The sequence below is a fragment of the Manihot esculenta genome, chromosome 8, assembly GCF_001659605.2.
Source record: "Manihot esculenta cultivar AM560-2 chromosome 8, M.esculenta_v8, whole genome shotgun sequence".
NCBI classification, from domain to species: Eukaryota; Viridiplantae; Streptophyta; class Magnoliopsida; order Malpighiales; family Euphorbiaceae; genus Manihot; species Manihot esculenta.
The window spans coordinates 32,452,703-32,475,989 of NC_035168.2; the positions used below are offsets into that span (position 1 = coordinate 32,452,703).

General features: G+C 32.8%; 1 protein-coding gene across 1 annotated transcript; it reads right to left on the reverse strand.

Moving 5' to 3' along the window:
* Window positions 1-1,825: 1,825 nt before the first annotated feature.
* Window positions 1,826-3,400, reverse strand: LOC122724443. Its single transcript, XM_043959404.1, has 2 exons — window positions 2,734-3,400; window positions 1,826-2,634 (listed from the first exon to the last, which is right to left on the reverse strand). The coding sequence occupies exons 1-2, from the start codon at window positions 3,398-3,400 to the stop codon at window positions 1,826-1,828; spliced, it is 1,476 nt and encodes a 491-aa protein (XP_043815339.1).
* Between the last annotated feature and the right edge of the window lie 19,887 nt (window positions 3,401-23,287).

The window sequence follows — 23,287 nt, forward strand, 5'->3', positions numbered from 1 at the left end:
CTAGTTGAAGTTGGTGAATTTCAGATTTTGTGATGAATTGGGAGATTTAAATCTCCATTGTTAAACTCTTATTTACTTTCAATATTTATGCAATTTGATCTTTGCATAATTATTATTTTGCTTTTAGAATCAATAAGGGCCCATTGCTTTTAAATTGCTTAAGTAATATTGTTTGAATAATTTAGGTCCGTAATTGCTTAGGTTGTTCAAATACACATTTAATCAAATTGCATAATCTAAACTTGACCACGCGGTTGGCAAGGATAGAATTGGGTTTCTCTAAGTCTTAATACAGTCAACAGTTGTTCGATGCTATAATACCCCAAGGACGTTCCTTGGCAACTTGTTGATTAGTGTTTGATTAGCGAACGTTTCCTAATCAAACTAGAACTAAGGAGGAATTTGGATTGTGAGAAGCGTCTTCCACATCCTAAACCAATTTATTGAGATAAATAGGAGTATTAAAGAATCAATGATCAATTCTAAACAATCTGAAATAGATCCATACTTCAACTAGAAGCTTTTCATCCATTGATTTACTCATCTTTAAATTATTGCTTTCTTTTACTATTTAGTGTTAATCTATCAACTCAAACCCCCCCTCTTTTAATTACTTATTATTTACTTGACCTAGTCATTATTAGGAAAATCATTGGTGTCAATTCCCTGTAGTTCGACCCTATTGCCACTATCTACAAGTTTATTGTTGACTGTTTAATAGGTTTATTTTTGACGGCTTCGACAACCGCCTATCATGGCTCATTTTCAATCTCCTCATTCCAAACCGACTGTGATCTATGAGACTGCTATTGTGTCAATAAAGACTGGTCAAGAGGGCCCGGACTTGTGTAATCACGATAATTTTGTCTGCCCGTCATATCTGTGAAATAAAATGTGAATAAATATGTCATAAATTGATGATAATTTTCATTAAAAACATAAGTACGAGTAACATGCAATTTTATCAAAAAAGTAACATGCAAGATAATAGTACACGCCATAATTTTGTAGTATTTATCTGAGAAGTCACATGCAAGATAACAGTACAATGTCATTATTGTAATAGTGCAGTACAGGTGACATATTTTGCTTGTGATCCATATTGTATATAAATAGGTAAATTTAGCATTCTTGTGTGATCATAGAAAAATGGCTGGAAGTTCATCATTCAATAAAGAGAGTCGAGTGTGGTTGCTTCCAAGTTTCAATGACGACTATAAGAAAGAGAAGCATAGTGATCGTAGAGAATATTATGCTGGTTTGAGAAGAGAGTGGAGTTTCAGGTTTGACGAATCAAACAAACTTGTTGGTGATTTGCAGTCATTGGATGCTCCTATTATAAAACGTCATTCTCTTAACATGGCAAAGAGTAACTGTTATCTACTATCACATTTTAATACTTGTGGTGACAACTAATTGTATTGTTATGTTATTTACAATTAGATGTGTTATAATTTTAATATACGGACTGTATGTGCTATGTATTACTATGTTATCTACAGTGAATGTATTATGATCACTAATTTTTACCAAATATCTTTTTCCACTTTAACATTTTACAAACCATTCTACTATTCTTTTCAATTGTTACAATCATCATCCGACAGTGGCACATCGAATTGGTACTCTGGTGCATTTTCTAAATTGTACTATGCTTATGTTATATATTTTAATCACTAACAACTTAGATGTCAAAACACATTGCAAATATTTTACAAAATCATTATCATCAACACCCTTAAAAATAATATGTATTTTAATTAGCAGTGCTTTATTAATCCGTCCAATATAGAGAAGTTATCAGATTACAGTCACATAAATCAGTTCAACAACGTCTGACGATACATGTTTGTTTATTATGACCAGACTTTTCACATATAGTACAATGGTTTTTAGAAGTTGAAGAAACCTTTGATGCCCTCCAGTCCATCTCGTTTTGAATTCTGCTACTTCTTGGTCGACCCTTTTTTCTAATTCTTTGCATATCAGGAATTAGAGGTTTACCATCTGGTTCTGGCCAGTAATCAGAATGACCCAATGGATTGAACATACTGCCATAACATTTTAAAGTATGTTCCAATGTGTAGTATGTATTAACATATTGATCATAATCTATGGATTTCGACAGACAAGCTGCTATGGCGTGTGAACATGGGATTCGCATCTCTTGAAACTTACCACAAGTGCATGTACCTTCTATTAGTTTAACAACTTGCTTATTCCCGGTGCCAGTGGTACGAACTTCAAAAACTAAAGTTTCGTTACTAAATCGTGTCACCCGATGTCTTGCTGCTTTCATCTCGTTGTTTCTAATTACTTCTGCACATGCATGCGTAAAAGTGTGCCCCATTTGCATTTGATCCAAATATGTCATGCGACGTATGTCAAAGTAGTTAGCACATTGGTAGAATATTTTTTCAATCATAGCTATGACGGGCAATGCGCGAAACCCCTTCAACATTCCGTTGATAGATTCAATTGTATTTGTTGTCATGGATCCATACCTTTTTCCTCCATCATGTGACCGTGTCCATGTTTCTAAAGGTATTTTAAGGGCCCACTCAAACGTTTTAGGACTGACTTCCCGTATCTTATTCATGGCATCATAAAATTTTCGCTTCTGATTTTGATTAGCTGAAAGATAAAAATACAAGTACTTAATGTATATATATTGAGCACTAATTAAGGACACATAAACGAATGACTTGTTTATATTGAAATTGAATCACTGACCTGCTGTGCGCAAAGCTTCCTTCATATCGGTATTATTAAATTTTGTATTGTAATTGCTTAATATATGTCGAATGCAATATCGATGGTTGGCTGATGGGGGCTGCCACCAATCCTTTTGCATTGCCCTTTTAATCCCAATATGTCTGTCGGATATAACACATAATTCTTCTCTGTCGGTAACATTTAATCGAAGACAATTCATGAACCATCCCCAGTTGTCACTATCCTCTTTTTCAACTAATGTAAATGCTAATGGAAAAATCATATTATTTCCATCAAGCCCAGTTGCACAAAGAATACAACCACTATATTTTCCATATAAAAAAGTTCCGTCAACAAATATGACTGGCCTACAAAACTTGAAACCTTCAATTGATTGTTGAAATGCCCAAAACATTCTATCAAACACTCTAACGTTCCCATCCAAACGACCTTCAATCCAGTGTGGATCATCTTCAATTGCGACAACTGTATCGGGATTGTAATTCACAATAGCATGCATGAACTTACGCAATCTCCCATATGATTCCTCCCATCTACCAAAAATCTTTTCAATTGTAAATTGTTTTCCCATCCATGTTTTTTTATAGGACGGTTCATATCCAATCTTATCTCTTATCTCAGCCTGAAGAGTGGCAACTTTCATATCTGGCTGTTGTTCGATCATGGGTAAGATAAATGCACAAATAAATCTAGAATCAAGGTGACCATGATCTTTACTAACACCTGCGTTTCTACATGTGTGCAGACCGTTATATCTTGTTATCTTACAAACATCAGCATTTTCTTTACGGGATGCACGAAGGTGCCATTGATAACCAGATAATTTGTCCTTATACTTCGATCGAATAAGTCCTACTCTTAGTTTCATCATAACAAAATTGGTGATGTCGCAGCATATGATACTCTTTAGCAGCAGTGATGACAGCCTCTCGAGATCTGAATATCATTCCTACAGAAAATTCTTTCGACTTATCCCAAAACAGATTCGATGGATCTTTTGCATAAGGATCAACTCTCATTACATCAGAGTCAATTTCAGAATAAGGAGGTGGAAATATCAATGGTCTAATAGGATTTTCATATCCACTATTAAAACACATTGAAGAATTTATATCATAATCATCTCCATCATTAAATTGAACACCTGGAATGTCGTCTTCCTCGTCAATCCAAGGATCATCTCCATCTGTATCTAAATCATCAACAAAATCAGTATCATCATCGTTTTCACCCTGGCCAACATCCTGTGCATTTTGCTGTAATTCATGACACGTTTCTATCCCCACAACCGAACAATTATCATCCCGAAGATTGTCTTCACCTTCACCCTCCATAACGATTAGACAACTAGTTGAAGGCCCAATACCTCCATCTTCTGTTCTATGATGACGAGATAAAATATCTACATATAATACAATTGAATCTACTGGCCTGATTGTCGATATGTAGTCAAACATCATGTCCACATCTTCGTCATCACTTAGTTGTGCTAATCCATATTTAATGATACCATTATCCAACATCGGTTGTCTAAAAATAATCATTGTTATCATATCTTCATGCGTTGACAATTTCATGACACGAATAATTTTAATCACTAATTCTTCATAATTCAATTTCTTTTCGATACGAAATATTCTAGACTGTCCACCAACATAATCATATCCAATATCAATATTAACTATGTGCCCGTCCCAGTACCCTGTACCATAACACGGAATAGTCATTTTTCTTCCTAATTCACCTAGTACACAATAATAGTAGAATAAATTACGAACAAATAAAAAAAAGAAGCTAAATACATATATATCATAACACCATCCATATTTGCTATATAAAAAAATCACACATTTCCTAATATTTTCTCAAAACATAAAATTTACAACCAACATTTACAATTATAAATTTTTCCCACTTTAATACTATCTTAATCCCTACAATTTTAGTCACAACAACCTATGTATATTAAATTAATTTTTAAAATACTAAAATTTCATATTTATTATAAATAATATAAATTTATTTCCTCACAAAATATTGCTTTAAAATTTTAAATCAAATATATCTAACTAAATAATTTTTTATCCATTTCCTAATATTTTCTATACACAGAAAATTCACAACAAAATTTACATTTATAAATTTTTCATATTTTAATCCCTATATTTTTTTTCCAAGACCCTATATATATTAAATTTCTTAAACAACTACATTTTCAGATTAATTATGAATATTATAAATTTATTTCACCACTTTTTATTTCATTAATTTTTTAAATAAAATAAATCTAACTAAATAATTTTTTTCTAATTTTCTAATATTTTTCCGACACAAAAAATTTACAACAACATTTACATTTATAAATTTTTTCCTACTTTAATACTACCTTAATTCCTACAATTTTGCTCACAACAACTTATATAAATTAAATTTTTTAAAAAATTTAATTTTCATATTTATTATGAATAATATAAATTTATTTCCCCACAAAACACCCTAATTTTTTCATACATTTCTTTTTTATTTATCACATTACTATAAAGCAGAAATTTTTTTTCTCATTTTCTTATATTACTTTTAATAATTTTAAATAAATACAACTATGCATTTTTTACTATTAATTACATACAAAATATAATTTTTTAACAATATAAATATCTTAATAATTAATTAAATAAATAAAATATATCATATTTTTATAAATAATATTTAATTACTTACTTGTATGAAAATCAATCCCAAATCTCACGTGTCCACGAATACTATATCGGAATACAAAAAAATACAAAATACAACATTTATATTTATTAATAAATTTTTATTTATCTAAATTTCATAAAAAAATTAATATAAAACGTACCTTTTTTGTTGAAAATTTGTTCAGATGGGTTGTGCAGAGAGAAAATATTGAGAAAATTTTTTTTTGAGATAGATTGAGATGGGTTAAGAGAAATCTAAAATAAAAGAGAAGCAGTGAAACTTGTAGAGAAAAAAAATTGCAGCGTGGAGAGAAAAGAAATATGGAGCAGGGTGGGAAAGTGGAGCAGGGAAGAAGGTGGGAGGAAGGTGGAGCAGGAAAGAAGGTGGCGTATGGAGCAAGAAGGTGGAGCAGGGAAGAAGGCAGGGAAGAAGGTGGCGTATGGAGCAGGAAAGTGGAGCAGGGAAGAAGGTGGGGTTTTATAATGGGTTGGGGTACAATACCGAGCTTCAAAAGCTCGGTATTATACTCTATCTTCTACCGCACTTTTAAAGTGCGGTAGAGGAGAGTTTCTCTGCTAGGTGCAGGAATCCCTGCACCTGGCAGAGATTCTACCGCACTTGTAAAGTGCGGTAGAAGGCTTCAGCAGGAGGCATGCCTGCCTCCTGCTGACGGGGCAGAGACGGGTCTTGTCTCTGCCCTCTCTGCCAGGTGCAGGGATTCCTGCACCTGGCAGAGCTCTACCGCACTTTTGAAGTGCGATAGAATTTTTTTATTTAAAAAAAATTATAATTTTGGTTCAACGGCTCTCTACCGCATTTTATAAGTGCGGAAGAGCCTACCGCACTTATAAAGTGCGGTAGAGGCCTGATTCACCCTGGTCCAGGAAAATTTTTTCCGCAAACCAGGGTTTAAGAAATATATTTTTTTTAACTTTATTTTGCAAAAAGCCCTAAAATTTCCAACACTTGTTACTGTTTACTCTCCCTCAACCTTGAATTTTCTCTTTGATTTCTTTTATTTTCTTCAAGTTCTATCTTAGAAAAGTGTTGGAAAAAAATGGGTAACTGATTGAAGGCACAAATTTAAAGAAATTTGGCATAGAAAAAAAAATGGAGAAATGAGAGTCTTCCTCTTGTTCACGGCAAGAAGAAGAAAAAATAAAGAAAATGGGTTTCTTCTAGTCTTTTCTTTCTTTCTTTTTTTTTATTTATAAAATTCACTTGCTGAAATCATATTAATACAATATTCCTCATAAATATTCACATAAAAATGATAAAATTAATAATAAAAAAACATTCACATATAAAAACCCCTAATATACCTTTAAAATTTCCAACACTTATACTATTCACTCTCCCTCAATCTTGAATTTTCTCTTTGATTTCTTTTCTCTTTGATTTCTTTTCTCTTCATCAAGTTCTATCTTCAAAATGTGTTGGAAAAAAATGGGTAATTGATTGGAGGTAGAAATTTAAAGAAATTTGGTGTAGAAAAAAAAGATGGAGAAATGGGAGTCTTTCTCTTACTTCACGGCAAGATGAAGAAAAAATAAAAAATATAGGTTTATTCAAGTCTTTTCTTTTCTTTCTTTGTTTTTTATTTATAAAATTCATTTAGTTAAATCATATTAATACAATATCCCTCATAAATATTCACACAAAAATGATAACACTAATAAAAAACATTCCTACATCAAAACCCCTGATATACCTTTAAAATTTCCAACACTGAATTACTATTCACTCTCCCTCAACCTTAGAATTTTCTCTTTGATTTCTTTTCTTTTGTTCAAGTTCTATCTTGGAAAGGTGTTGGAAAAAAATGGTTAACTAATTAGAAGTGTAAACTTAAAAAAATTTGGTGTAGAAAAAAAAAGGAGAAATGGGAGTCTTCCTCTTGGTTTAAGGCAAAAAGAAGAAAAAATGAAAAATATAGGTTTATTCAAGTCTTTTCTTTTCTTTCTTTGTTTTTTATTTATAAAATTCTTTTGATTAAATCATATTAATACAATATCTTTTATAAATATTCACATAAAAATGATAAAACTAATAAAAAATATTCTTACACCAAAATCCCTAATATACCTTTAAAATTTTGAACACTTGATTACTATTCACGCTCACTCCCCCTTGAATTTTCTCTATGATTTCTTTTCTTTTATTCAAATTCTATATTGGAAAGGTGTTAGAAAAAAAATGGATAACTGATTAGAGGTGGAAATTTAAAGAAATTTGGTGTAAAAGAAGATGGAGAAATGAGAGTCTTCCTCTTAGTTCACGGCAAGAAGAAGAAAAAATGAAGAACATAGATTTTTTCAAGTCTTTTCTTTTCTTTCTTTGTTTTTTATTTATAAAATTCAATTGGTTAAATTATATTAATACAATATCCCTCATAAATATTTACATAAAAATGATAAAACTAATAAAAAATATTACTACATCAAAACCCCTAATATAACATTAAAATTTTCAACACTCGGTTACTATTCACTCTCCCTGAACTTTGAATTTACTCTCCCTGAACTTTGAATTTTCTCTTTAATTTTTTTTCTTTTCTTCAAGTTCTATCTTGAAAAGGTGTTAGGAAAAAAATGGGTAACTGATTAGAGGTGAAAACTTAAAGAAATTTGGTGTAAAAAAAAATAGAGAAATTGGAGTTTTTCTCTTGGTTCATGGCAAGAAGGTGAAAAAATGAAGATGGATTTCTTCTAATCTTTTTTTCTTATTTATTTATAAAATTCATTTGGTTATATGGTTATTGAGCCACTTGTATTTAAATTAAATTTTAATTTATTTTTTTTTCTTTTTCTTTTTTTTATATTTTAATTTTTAATTTAATTTTTTTATTTATTATTTTTGTTGGACGTTACATTTTAATTATTAGTAGTTTTTCTTTTTGAAAAATGCTCATTTTTTAAAATTAAAATTCATTATTAAAATTACTTATAAACTACAAAATATTTTATTTTTCTTTTACTTTCTTGTATTTTTCCTTTTTAATTATATTGAAAGTTCATATTACACAAACTATCAAAAGTAACCTACAAATTAATGGCTTACTTCAAAATCTTCAAAATTAAAACTCAAAAACTAAAGTCCACACACACCGATAATAAACTAAATGAGTTTTGATCGCGATCAACTGCAATCATCAAAGAGAAAATGATAATCAAACCCACAAAACAATCTCTATGTAGGCAAAAAAGAAAAAAAGCACCACATAATTCATACATGCAAACAAAAGCAAAAGAAACACATATAACACTAAAGTACCACAGTACACTAGCCTTCATTCACTGATTTCAGCCAACTGCATTCAAAATCAAAATAATCAAAATTCCAAATATATAAATAAGAAAGTCACAAATCAACAAAATTATACAATATTGGTGATATTGAATTTCTACTTTTTAATACCCTAAAATAGAGAAATCTGATCTTGGCAAGAGAAAATATTTATCGGTGTTTCATGCAGTATATTCATCATTTCGCCTTTTCTTCTACTACCCTCTCTTGCTCATATATTTCTCTTGTGATTCTTTATTTTCATTTTTTTAATCACTCGATCTTTGTTTTTCTTTTTTTTTTTTATTTTATTTCGTTTTTCTATTGTATCTTCGTCTTTATCCGACTCTTGTCCATTTCAATCTATATTCTCTCATTTTCTTAATTTTCATTGTTTTTTCCTCAATCTCTTTTTTTTTTCTCATTTTATATTATTTCTTTTATTCATCTTCAACTTACTGCTCTCAAAATAATTTTTTTAAAAGGTTGTAGATTAATATATTTTAAAATTTGTAATCGCATGTAATTTATGTCTTAAAAATATTTCTTGGCATTCTATACATTATAGTATTTTTATATATATTTACTATAAGTATAGTATTTTTGAGACAAATAATATATTTGTTTATGATGACGCAAAATTTTATTTTATTTTCCTGATTTTTATATTATTTTATTATAGTAATGAATTTTTTGCAAGTAAAAATTTATCGACCTCTAAATATTTTATTATTGGTTTCTAATGAATAATTTTTAAAGCAAAAAATTTATTAGTCTTTAAATGTTATATTACGTGTTTTTAATGATAAATTTTTAAGGTAAAAATTTATTAGTCTCTAAATATTATATTATTTATTTTTAATAATAAATAATATTATTTTTAATTAAATTTACACTTAAAAATTTATTAATATAATAAAAGTTATAAATAACCTTTAGTTGATCATTTTAATATATAATTTATTATGATAAATTATAAATTAATAATATGATAAAAAAAAGAAATAAAATTATGTGGATCCTTTTATAGTGATTATTTTTATTTTTAATTGAAATTAAATTTATTTTAAATAATAATTTAAATACATTTATTCTAATAATCATATGTTAATTACTAAAAGTAAACAAATAATGATATAGTAATATTTTTTAAAAAATAAAAAATGAAAAATATTGTATAAAATTTAAATATTTAACTATAACTATGAATTCATCTAAATATTTAGATTTTTTTAATAAATTAAAAATTATATATAATTTAATGGAAAATTATTTTTAAGTAATATATTTAGAGTTTTTCTTTAAATGAAAAATGACAAAATATCACATCATTTCATATTTATTATTTATGTATCGGTGCATTTGAAAATTTTCTTATAATAGTCTAGAGTTTATATAAATTTCCTACAATGCATGCATGTTGCTTGCTAGCTTTTGGTGGCTGGTACAATGTACGAGTCTATTTGGGAAATACTTCCCCCTTTGTTTGCATAAATGTCAAATATAACTTTACTTTCTTTTTAAAAAAAAAATATGAATTCATCATTACACGGCAACCAGTTTTTGAGGCGTGCAATATTTGATTTAAACTAAATAAATTGATTTAATTAAATTAATTTAAAATTTTAATTTAATTTTTTATTTATTTTGATTTAATTTAATTTTTAATTTTAAAATTTTAAATTATTTGAAGTTGATTCGATTTTAATTTAAAAAAATAAATAAAAATAAATCGAACCGATCAGCGATAATAATATATTATTTTCAATAATATATATATATTAGATCATATATAAAACATTCTAATTAAATTTTAAAATATTAAAAATAAAATATAAAAATAAAAAATTTATTAAAAATTCGAATCAAATCAAATCAAATCGAATCGATTTAATTTCTGACTAAAATTAATTCGGTTCTGATAAATCTTTTCCTCTTCCTGGTCCATGATAGATCTGGCTTTCTTCTGGGTCCCTTCTTGCTGGGCTATCTGATGGGTCTCTCCATGTTCTACCTGGTGAAAGGACCTGTAAGATAAGAAAGAATAGTCAGGGGCCTACCGGGAGTGCCCCGGTGGAGGCCCTCCGACGCTCAAGTCAGATTTTATGGCTCAGAGTAGTATATTTAGGCAAGGGTTGTAGAAAGAATAAAAATGGTGTCCAGGAAGGAGAAGGAAGAAGAAGAGAGACCTCCTCTGCGTGGCCTCTACCGTGATATATATATTTGTCTCTCTGCCACAATGCTAGCTGTCTTCTGCCGCCCAGCTCCGTATGTACAGATGTGTCAGGCGCCTGCTCCATGCGTAACGGCCATTAATTCTCCTCTGATACGCATGCGGAAGGACCCACCAGCGGGGCAGGTTAGTCATTTTCCTCTTTCCGGGCTGGGTTGAATGGTAGGGCTGAAGTTGAGCCTGGTGAGGGCCTGATTATTGGGCCGAGAGGTTTGGGCCGGCTTGATTGAGGAGTCTAGGCAGAGTCCGGCCCTGTGACTGAGCGGGCTAGACCTGGCTCTCGAGGGGAATATTGAAGCCTTCGGATCATGGATTGTTTTCATGGGCCTGGCCTTTAGGCCGGGGTGAAGAAATCCAGCAGTCATCCATTGGCCCTTTATCTCCTCAGCAGTTATTCCATGACTGGTGAGGGGATAAATCTTTAATTTCTATTCATGACCGTGTGGTTTGAGAACTGCTCTTGTCAAAAGTACCATTTCTTTGCCTTTTTATTATTTTTGTCTCTTTATTTTGATGTTTGAATGTATGGCGTTATGGAAATGTGTGTTCGATGACGAATGATATTTCACCTCGGCATGTACCTCATCATTATTTTCTACTCACACTGTCTTCTGGTTTTGTCAACTTTACTTATTTGTTGGATCAGGCCGGCTCTACTGGGTCTTTGCTGGTTGAACCGATCCGGGCTAAGAGCTCGGAGTTTGGTTAAGCTTCTAACTTGCGAGTTTTTCTTATTCTCATGAGGGCATTTCTGTTTTTGGCTCGCGATCTCGTCATTGTCGCGAGCTCAGGAATATAATACCTTGTTCCTCTTGAGATATCCTTCCGGTAATCGGTGTGGTTTGAGCTGTAAGCTCCACTGGGATAGAGTAATCGTTCTTTTGTTGTTTTCCTGTTACGAGTTCATCCGAGCTGGGAGCTCGGTTCTTTGCTTTTCGCTTAGGCTTTTGTGCCTATAGCCTGTGACGGTGTCTATATCGCGAGCTCCGAAGTTCGGAATTTCACTTTCTTCACTTTGGTGCCCCGAGCTCTTTTGTGAAGTCGGACTTAATTTCTTGCTTTCTTGTCGAGCCTTATTCGGGCTGTGTTTCAGTCTGACTGTTCATTTGTTTGGTTTTAACTTTTCTTTTATAGGCTTATAGCCTTGCCGGTCCAGATATGAGGCCCCTCCAGGCTTCCGGGAAGGTAGACCTTGGATTGCAGGGGTCGGACTATCTGTTTTTGGATTTGACCGTCTTGCCTTCTTGATTCTTTATCTGAGCGTTGGACTCTCGTGTATGTTTTTTGCCCCCGAGTATTTATGGGCTGTCTGCTCTCGAGCCTTTTGCGGGCTCTTTGTTGCCTGGACCTCTCTCTAGGTTAGCTGAGTTGGTTTAGTGTGAGCGGTCAATTCTTGAGTTCGGTGCCTCTTATGATTGCCCCTGATTCTCTGTTTGGCTTTGTATTTTGGTATGCAGTTTGCTTAGGAATCGCCTTGCCTTAATTCGGTCTGTCTTATCGGGTTTACCAGTACTGCGCTCGTTTTCTTGAGATCGGCATGATGCTTTGGTACTTTTGGCTGTTGTGTGAGATTAAAGTCTCTCTACCTGATGACTTGAGGTCCTTTGGGAGGTCGGAGTTTAGCTTTTCATTTATGGTCCCGTGCCCCAATCTTTTATGCGAGGTCGGAACTATGTTCTTACGAGTTGTTTTTGCTTGTGGCACCGGACGATCTTGGGGATTCCGGCCATTTTTGCTCTGGGAGATCTTTGAGATCTTTGCCGGTCTTCTACCTCAGTGAGGTCTTCTACCTCTCAGTGAGGTCTTCTGCCTCATTGAGGTCTTCTGCCTCAGTGAGGTCTTCTGCCTTCTTGAGGTCTTCTGCCTCATTGAGGTCTTCTGCCTCATTGAGGTCTTCCACCTCTCAGTGAGGTCTTCTGCCTCATTGAGGTCTTCTGCCTCATTGAGGTCTTCTGCCTCATTGAGGTCTTCCACCTCTCAGTGAGGTCTTCTGCCTCATTGAGGTCTTCTGCCTCATTGAGGTCTTCTACCTCTCAGTGAGGTCTTCTGCCTCAGTGAGGTCTTCTGCCTCAGTGAGGTCTTCTACCTCTCAGTGAGGTCTTCTGCCTCATTGAGGTCTTCTGCCTCATTGAGGTCTTCTGCCTCAGTGAGGTCTTCTGCCTCAGTGAGGTCTTCTCATGCCAGGACCTCAGTGAGGTCTTCTCATGCCAGGACCTCAGTGAGGTCTTCTCATGCCAGGACCTCAGTGAGGTCTTCTTTTGCCAGGACCTCAGTGAGGTCTTCTCATGCCAGGACCTCAGTGAGGTCTTCTTTTGCCAGGACCTCAGTGAGGTCTTCTCATGCCAGGACCTCAGTGAGGTCTTCTCATGCCAGGACCTCAGTGAGGTCTTCTTTTGCCAGGACCTCAGTGAGGTCTTCTTTTGCCTGGACCTCATTGAGGTCTTCTCAGGGAGGTCTTCTTTTGCCGGGAGATCTTGGGGATCCTGGTCTTTGTTGCTCCGGGAGATCTTGGAGATCTTCGCCGGCCGTTTTTATTTTGTTTTCCCGGGAGTTCTAGGTTATCCCGGTCTTCTTTGTTTTCCCGGGAGTTCTAGGGGATCCCGGTCTTCATGCTCCGGGAGGTCTTTTAAGATCCTCACCGGTCGTTTTTATTTTGTTTTCCCGGGAGTTCTAGGGGATCCCGGTCTTCTTTGTTTTCCTGGGATGACCTCGGGGCCTCGCCGGCTGTTTTTGCTCCAGGAGATCTTACGGGATCCTGGCCGTTTCTGTTCCGGGGTGACCTCGGGGCCCCGCCGGCTGTTTTTGCTCCAGAAGATCTTACGGGATCCTGGCCGTTTTTGTTCCGGGGTGACCTCGGGGCCCCGCCGGCTGTTTTTGCTCCAGGAGATCTTACGGGATCCTGACCGTTTTTGTTCCGGGGTGACCTCGGGGCCCCGCCGGCTGTTTTTGCTCCAGGAGATCTTACGGGATCCTGGCTATTTTTGTTCCGGGGTGACCTCGGGGCCCCGCCGGTTGTTTTTGCCCCAGGAGATCTTACGAGATCCTGGCTGTTTTTGTTCCTGGGTGACCTCGGGGCCCCGCCGGTTGTTTTTGCTCCAGGAGATCTTACGGGATCCTGGCTATTTTTGTTCCGGGGTGACCTCGGGGCCCCGCCGGTTGTTTTTGCCCCAGGAGATCTTACGAGATCCTGGCTGTTTTTGTTCCGGGGTGACCTCGGGGCCCCGCCGGTTGTTTTTGCCCCAGGAGATCTTACGGGATCCTGGCTGTTTTTGTTCCGGGGTGACCTCGGGGCCCCGCCGGCTGTTTTTTGTTTTGGGAGATCTTTTGAGATCCGCCAGCCTTGTACCTCTGAGGTCTCTATGTCTCAGGGTCTTCTGAGAGATTCAGGATTTTTCTGCAAAATAAGAACTTACACAGAGCACATATAACGAGGATGCTCGTTGTTAATTCAATGATATTCATCAATCAATAATATGTCGCACATGTCACTTAGTTTCATTTTTCAGATACATGCAAGTATTAACTCATGCAATTTTAGAGATGCAATGAACAATATTTTTGCATGTGTAAATTTCTCCAGGATTTTTCAATATATATGAAATATAAGCAATTATCAGGATATCTAAACTCATAGAGGTATATTTTGATTAAATTTAGTCTTACTATTTGCATGTGAAGCATGCCTTCGAATAATCTATGAGATCATTTGTATTTAAGATAAGTAATTAAGGGCTTGTAAATTTCTCTGACAGCAATTATGCTAATGACACATGGCAAGTTATATGTACCTTATTTCAATCATCAACCAATTCTGCATAGGAAAAATCACTATTTGACAGCATGGAGAAGTTTCATAGCATGGAGAAGTTTCGTAGCTTGGACCCGACGGTAGAGCACTATGGATGCATGGTTGATTTACTCGGTCGAGCAGGTTGGCTGAAGAGAGCAACAGATCTGATTGAACGAATGCCAGTAAAACCAAATGCTGTCATATAGGGAGCACTACTAAATGCCTGTCAGATTCATGGAAATATAGAATTAGATAAGCAGATAGGGAAATTCCTAATTGAATTGGACCCCGATCATGGTGGCCGGCACATCCACTTAGCAAACGTTCATGTTGCTGTTGGGGAATGGAATAAAGCAGCTGAAGCAAGAAGGCATATGAATGAATATGGAGTGTCCAAACTTCCAGGGGGCCATTCATGGATTTTTGGCAGGGGATGGGTCCCATCCTCAAATGAAAGATATTTATTGCATGCGGTACAGCATTGCTGTGCAATTTGGCATTTTCAACACAAACAAAATCTCGTAACGTGCCTCCATCTGTGCGTGTGGGTTCCACAGCACCTTACCAATTTCTTTTCTTGATGGTTATTACATCACTCAAGCCATTGTCGAGTTGCCGCTTGTCAGGGCATCGAAGTAAATGCAGTCTGAGAGTTTTCAACTCGTGTTGCTTCCTCCTTATTTCAATCATCAATCGGCATGCTTATGGCAGGTTCATTTTCTCATTAATTCTGCTCCACCTCCTCTTCCGGCTTACTGAGCCTCCACCCGATCCTCTCTGCGAACTCCATCATTTTATCCTTCTGCTCTCGGATTTCTTCGCGAACTCGGACCAAATTGAGTCTCCCCATCCACCTCGTTCCGGCGGAAGTTACGGTGGCAGTCAGGAGCCGCATCTTTTAAAGCTTCGATTGTGCCTTCTTCTCCCCCAGGCACGAACTCACCACAGCCGTCAAAAGCATTGCCGCCGATGCTGGCCGCGGGGTTCCTTAGACATTCTCAATACCTGACATTGGATGTCTTGGAGCCGGATCCTTTTGAAATGGTTGAAAGTCGATCTGGGTTGGGAGATCTTGCTTGGGAAAGTGATGATTGTCTGTTTTGATCTAGGGTTTGATTGTAAGCAAGAGATGAATTGCCATTGTGACTCTCATCTTGGGAGTGGCCGGATAACAATTCAGCCGGAGGTTTAGTCTGTGCCGGCGGCGGCAGCGGGGGAAGAGGAGAAGAGAGAGCTTGATGCCTTGATCAAGCGTTCTAGTACTGAATCAGATCTGTTTAATCAGAGGTAGAAGGATTGCCGACCTCTTAGCCCTACCGACCTCGTCTTCACGTTAGACGACACACCGAGTTCCGACCTCGATCACAAATCTAATCTCGAGCACGGGTCCAAAGCCTGGCTCCGACCTCGAACACAAATCTAATTTCGAGCACCGGTCCGAAGCCTGGCTCCGACCTCAACGTATTTGTCGAGCTCCTTTCAGTCCTGCTACTCCAACCGACCGACCAATCTATTTCTCCAAATTCACTCAATTCGGCTTTGTTAATTCGAATCTTCAGGACAGTCCAGCCATCCGACCTGGAATGTGAGCCCGATTTCAAACACGGCTCCGACCTCCTTTTTTCTTACAGGCTCCTCTTCTCTTTCTCTCGCCTTCTTCTTTTCTTTTTCCTTTATATATATATATATATACACGGCCGACCTCAGAATTTCAACAAATACATATATATACTTCTCATCCTTTTTTCCTTTTACAGAAAAGATTAAAATCTACATTCAGAGACAAGCATTTCGATATGAAGTTTCACCTCATCAGATCTCAAAGAAAAAGTTATTAGTAATAAAATTCAATAAATGTTAAAATAAACAACGAGGGTAGGAAAATGAAGATTAAGAGACTGTCAAGATATTTTTAAACCAGCTGGGTCTTTCTTTTCAGCTGGGTTACTGTAAATCTCCAGCTTTCTTTTTCGTATAAGCTTTCATACCTCCATGTGGATCTCAATGGGTGGATTTAGGAACTCCGGTGACGAAAAGGTCCCCTTCGTTCCCACAGACGGCGCCATTTGATAAATCTTTTCCTCTTCCTGGTCCATGATAGATCTGGCTTTCTTCTGGGTCCCTTCTTGCTGGGCTCTCTTATGGGTCTCTCCATGTTCTACCTGGTGAAAGGACCTGTAAAATAAGAAAGAATAGTCAGGGGCCTACCGGGAGTGCCCCGGTGGAGGCCCTCCGACGCTCAAGTCAGATTTTATGGCTCAGAGTAGTATATTTAGGCAAGGGTTGCAGAAAGAATAAAAATGGTGTCCAGGAAGGAGAAGGAAGAAGAAGAGAGACCTCCTCTGCATGGCCTCTACCGTGATATATATATCTGTCTCTCTGCCACAATGCTAGCTGTCTTCTGCCGCCCAGCTCCGTATGTACAGATGTGTCAGGCGCCTGCTCCATGCGTAACGGCCATTAATTCTCCTCTGATACGCATGCGGAAGGACCCACCAGCGGGGTAGGTTAGTCATTTTCCTCTTTCCGGGCTGGGTTGAATGGTAGGGCTGAAGTTGAGCCTGGTGAGGGCCTGATTATTGGACCGAGAGGTTTGGGCCGGCTTGATTGAGGAGTCTAGGCAGAGTCCGGCCCTGTGACTGAGCGGGCTAGACCTGGCTCTCGAGGGGAATATTGAAGCCTTCGGATCATGGACTGTTTTCATGGGCCTGGCCTTTAGGCCGGGGTGAAGAAATCCAGCAGTCATTAGGTTCAATTTTTATAAATATTTAAATTTTAATTTTCAATTTATTTAATTTGGTTTAATTTTAAACTAAATCAATCGAATGATCATCCCTAACCGGATTCAGTAATAGTTAAATTTCCAAATTTTCAGCCGATATAATCCAAGTAAAAAGCTTCGTTCGGCATTTTTTAATCCGACGGTCTTTATCCTAATATATATTGGTCGGAATATCTTGAAGGATATATTAATAGAAGAAGATCAGTCAACACATGTTATAGATTTGATGACCACTGGATTTCTTTACCCCGGTCCTGGGCCTTGACCATAGCCAAAGGCCCAACTCATTCATCCTTCAAGGCCGGGCTCGATCAAGCTTCTTCACTCAGGTCGGCCCAGCCCACGCGAAGCAGGTCCTCTCCTCTTGGGCTCAGCGTCCGGCCCAACTCTCGGCCCAGCCCAGTGTCCAGAGCCCTACTCAGACAGCCTGGCAGATCCGCTCGAACGTACGCACGAGGAGAATCAGAGGCCGTTACGCATAGAGCAGGCGGCTGATACCCTCGTACACCCGAATCTGTATGTCAGAGACGCGTGTCCCAATCACGGAGAGGCCTTTACACGTCACCAGTAAGCAAAGCGAAATGGATAAAAGGGGAGCTTCCTCCCCAGGTAGCATAAGTTTTTTTAAGATTATTTTTCAGTACCAAAACCCTTGTAAAACCCTATTCTATTGGATCTCAGATCATCAAGATTAAATATTATTTTTACATTCTATACAAATATTAAAATTTAATTGGATTTTAGAATAATCATATGTATTTTTTATTTTTAAAAATATAAATTAAAAAATAATTCTTTTAATTTTACATATAAAATCAATTAAGAAATTGAGATGCATAATTTTCTTAGGTTATTAAGTTGTCTACTTAAAACAAAATTCTTAAAAAAAAAAAAAGCAGAATTCATAATTTTGGATCTACAGCAGGTGAGTTGAAAGAGCAAGAGAAGATATGAGAAGAAACGCTCAATAAATATTTATATCATTATATTAATTAGAATTAATTTATTAAATATTTAAATTTATAAGAATATAATAATTAAATATAAATTATTTATATTATTAATAGTTTATTAAAAAAATTTAATCATACATATTTCTATTATATTCTAAATTTTAGTAAATGTGGTATGAATTTTTATAAATTATAAAGTTAAAATAAATTATATTTATTCTAAATTTTAAAATACTATAATTAATTTAATTTTATAAATTTAAGTGTTAAATAAATTATAAATTTATTTAAATATTTAATAAATTAATTTCAAATAATACATAAATAAATATATATTTAACTAATAAAGAAATGTTGGGATCATTTGGCGGGATCTGGAATTGCTGTAAAAGCTGCATCTCCTTAAATATTTATGAAAAATTTATTATTTAATTTATATAATATGATAAAATTAATTAATTAATATTTTTTAAAATATATTAAATAGTTTATAATTTTAAAATTTTAAGTAAAACATTTTTCTATCAAGTCTTAATATTATTAGCATTAATTTATATAATAAAAAATATAAAATAACAGTAATAATACGAAAATTTAAGGAAATGAATCCTTTAATTGAGTTGTTTAAAAAATATAAAAACTGTTTAATGCATTTTTAAATATTTAATTTTTAATTAATTTTTTTTAAAAAAATTACTATTTAATCTATATAATATAAAAAAATCAATAAATTAATTTTTTAATTTTAAAAAATTTATCGATTAATCTTTTCATTAATTTTTTCATTAATTTTACCATTAAATATTTTACTATTTAATCTCTATAATTTGAAAAAATTTATTAATTAATTTTTAAGTTTTTAAAAAATTTATTAATTAATTTTTCTATATCAAAAATATTTTTAATTTTTTATAATATTTAAAAGTTAAAATTAATAAAAAAATTAATTAATTAATTAATTTTTTAAAATATCAAAAATTATTTAATATATTTTTTAAAATTTAAAAATTACTTAAAATTTTTTTCTATATTATAAAAATTAAACAGTATTTTTTAAAAAAACCGGTTCGGTGCAGTTTTTAACTGGTTCGTCTTATCCTCTGCGTTCTGCCACCGCTTGATACTCCATTTGCTGCTTGTTTCTCATTCTCCCCTCCTCCTTCCTCTATATTTACCCATATGCCACTGCCTTCCCTTGGATGGGAAATTCTTCTCATGGACTTCAATTTACTTTAATGCCCTTATCATCCACGCACTAGTTCAAAAGACCACTTCAACTTTTTTTTTTTTTTTGCTTTCTAAATATTTGAGTGTGGTTTATAGCATGAATATTGTTTATTCATTTAACCTCCGAATTAAAATTAAAATTTATTTAATATTTAAATTTGTAAAATTATAATAATTAAATATAAATTAATTATATTATTAATAATTTATTAAAAAATTAAAATTAATCATATATATTATTAATTATATTCTAAATTATATTAATTGAACTCTAAATTTGAATAAATTAAGAAAATTATATAAAAGTAATTTTACCATTTTATGATTTAGAATATAATTAACAAAATTTAGAATGATTGACAATGTATAATTAATTTTTTTTTATAAATTATTAATAAATATGACTAATTTATATTTAATTATTATGATTTTAATAAATTTAAATATTAAATAAATTATAATTTTAATTAAGTGTATAATAGGTTAATTTCAGTTAGTACCAAATATAAATATACATTTGGGTGTCATATTCACAAAAATTTAAATTTTCTTTTATCAAGGAGGATCTTTTTATAAATAGAATTGATAAAAAACTATTAAGATTTTGTCAATAATTTTAATCAATAGCATTTGATTAAGACGATAAGAAAAAATATAGGTTAAAAAATAAAAAATTTTATTGAAATTTTTTAAAAATTGAAAAATGAATATTTAATAATTAAGAAAAACTATTTATAATTAAAAAAAATTTAATATGTAAAATTATAAATATCTAAAAAATAATTAAAATGTAAAATTAATCTCTAAGTGATAGAAATTTTCATATTGAATTTTGTGTTAAACCTGCTGCTCTCGTCACACTTTTAAAAGTTGTGTATTTCAAAATTTTCTTTCCGAAAAATTATTATAGGTCTCTATCAGATATCAGTAATAAAAATTAAATCTGATTCAAGTGTACCATGAGATTGAAGATTAGTTGAATGTTAAAAATGCATATATACTAAATATATCTAATAATTTATATATTATAATTTTCTTATTAAGTCATTAAACTTGTTAATTTAGCATGATAAAAGAATTTTTTTTATTGAAGATCACATAAATTAAAAAAATTTTAAAATAAAATTTAAATTATAATAAAATTATGAGTGAATTACTTTACCAATTCATCCAAATAAATTGATGATTAAATATTACTAACTTTTGTATAAATAAATCTTTTAATAATATTATTATTTACGAATCAAACATTATATTTCTCTTTTATATTTCTCTCCCATCTTGATATTTTTATCTATTTTTTCTATGCCAAATTAAATCTATATTTAGAAAAGGATGCGAACTCTACTATCTCTATCCATACTTAAAAAATAAACAAATTCATCCAAACAAATTGATGACTAAATATCACCATCAATTTTCTTTATGCTAAATTAAATTTATACCTAGAAAAGAACGTGCCCTGACTATATCTATCCATAATTAAAAATATTTTATTTTTTAATTTTCTTTACTTCTAATTATAAATCATTATTAAATTTCTAATATATTAAAGATAGAATCACTTCTAAACTTACTAATGCTACATTGAATATTTCGTATCTAAATTTGGACTTCTGAATCAGAATAATAAAATAGCACAAAACAAAACTCGAAATATAATTATAAACTCCAACATAAACTATACTTCTAATGGATAAGTATCGTAGGTACATAGGAAATCAAATCATGGTCTACTTAGAAGTCCCATTGTGATCCTCACTCTTGAGGTATATGATTAGTGCTACCTTTAAATTCTAGTCTTTTTACCTTTAAAACTCTTTTTTGATTTAAATATAGGAGTGGTTGTGGCAATCAATCCATCCACTGCCTTTAGATTGGAATGTCATGGGCTAAAATTTTCTCTTTGGTGGCAGTCAATAGTGAGTCCTAGCAGGCTTATTTAGTGCGCTTGGTGCATTTGGGCTTTGCTTTTTTTCTAATTTATTGTCCTTGATTCAGGGATGATTTACTGGGTTTATTAGTTTACTTTGCTGCATTGATTGATTTTATGAGTTTCTTTTGATTTGAATGCCCTTTTTTTGCGCCTTTGTGTCTTTTGACTATGATAATATCGGTGACGAGCAGTAAAGGTCCACACTCTCTATTCATGTTGCATTAGTTACTTTGGGCTTTGTGGCTTAGTTTGATTGGGGCTCTAAAACATTTTGTGGAGTTGTAATCTATGCCCATTATGAGCTTTCAAAGCAATTTAAAATGCATGAAAAAAAGAAAACAAAAGAAAAGAAAGAGAATGCTTTTTCTTTCATCCAAATTATAGTAACTTCTCTTTGCAAATACATTGATATGATTTAGTATTCGACCAAAATGTGTTATATGATGGCGATCTTTTATTGGTGTAGATAATAATATGTCTATAATTAAAAAACTATAATGTTCAGGTTTGTACACCTGATATGGAGTTTGAGATTCTCATGACAGGAGTATTCGGTTACGACAAAAACCCACCTAAATGCATTAATAAAATTTTTATAGATTCTATCTCTCATCGTTGGAGCGTGTATCGAATTTTAAAAAAAATCATTAACTAATCTATTATTCTTACATTATAAAAAATAAATTAAATACAAGTTTAAGATATACATTCTTTTGCTTATTGATTATTGCTTTTCATATTCATTTCACTCGTTCACTTAAATATTTTTTTAATTTAAGTATTCATAATTATTTCAAAATACCAACCACCTCACTTTTATTATTTACAAATTATTAAATTATATAAAGAAAATTTTTGAAAACATCAATATCACAATTCATTGATGAAAAATCCTAATTTACCTTAGTATTTATTGATTCAATCAATAAAAAATTATTATATATGTAGCATTCATCATTATTTTAATTAAAGGGATCTTTATAGATTAATTTACCAAAAAAAGCATTTTCATAGATTTAATTTTGAAATAAAGTGATAAAGAAAAAATAATAGAGATTAGAGAATGGATGTAATAGTAATTTAAGAAAATTAAAAAAAGAAGGCTACTTTGATATTTCAAACATACCTATTTTATTATCTCATATAAAATTTTTATTTTATTATGAGAATTTTTATACACACTAAGTGTATAAACACTAAATACATAAAAAGTCACTAATATATTTTTATAAATAAATATATTATATATAAATTTAATATACATAATATATTTTAATTAATTAAATATTTACAAAATTTTCTCATTTCATCCCATCTTCCCCTTTAGAAATCCAACTCACCTTTCTATCTCTCTCCAAAAACATCTTCCACTGAACAACGACTACAACATTCACCTCTTTTCTAATTCAATTGGAAAGTGACTAGCCCCAACTCCATCTCCATTTTCTCTTCTCTTCTTTTAGTAATTTTTCACTTATTTATAAACATTATCTAAGTTAAAATCTAGATAAATCTTATTTTATATTATGAAAATATATAAATACTCTGATGTGGGTAAATTTTTTTAATATTTAATATATATTTAGAAAAATTCCAAATGAAAAATTCTTGATAAATACTTTTATAGGTATTTATATACACATAT

What these genes read in the sequence shown, in the direction of transcription:
- LOC122724443 (XM_043959404.1), bottom strand. Translation starts at nt 3,400, where the DNA reads ATGATCGAACAACAGCCAGATATGAAAGTTGCCACTCTTCAGGCTGAG. An exon ending in GGAAGCTTTGCGCACAGCAG is followed by an intron (nt 2,635 to 2,733) that starts GTCAGTGATTCA and finishes TTTATCTTTCAG; the next exon opens with CTAATCAAAATCAGAAGCGA.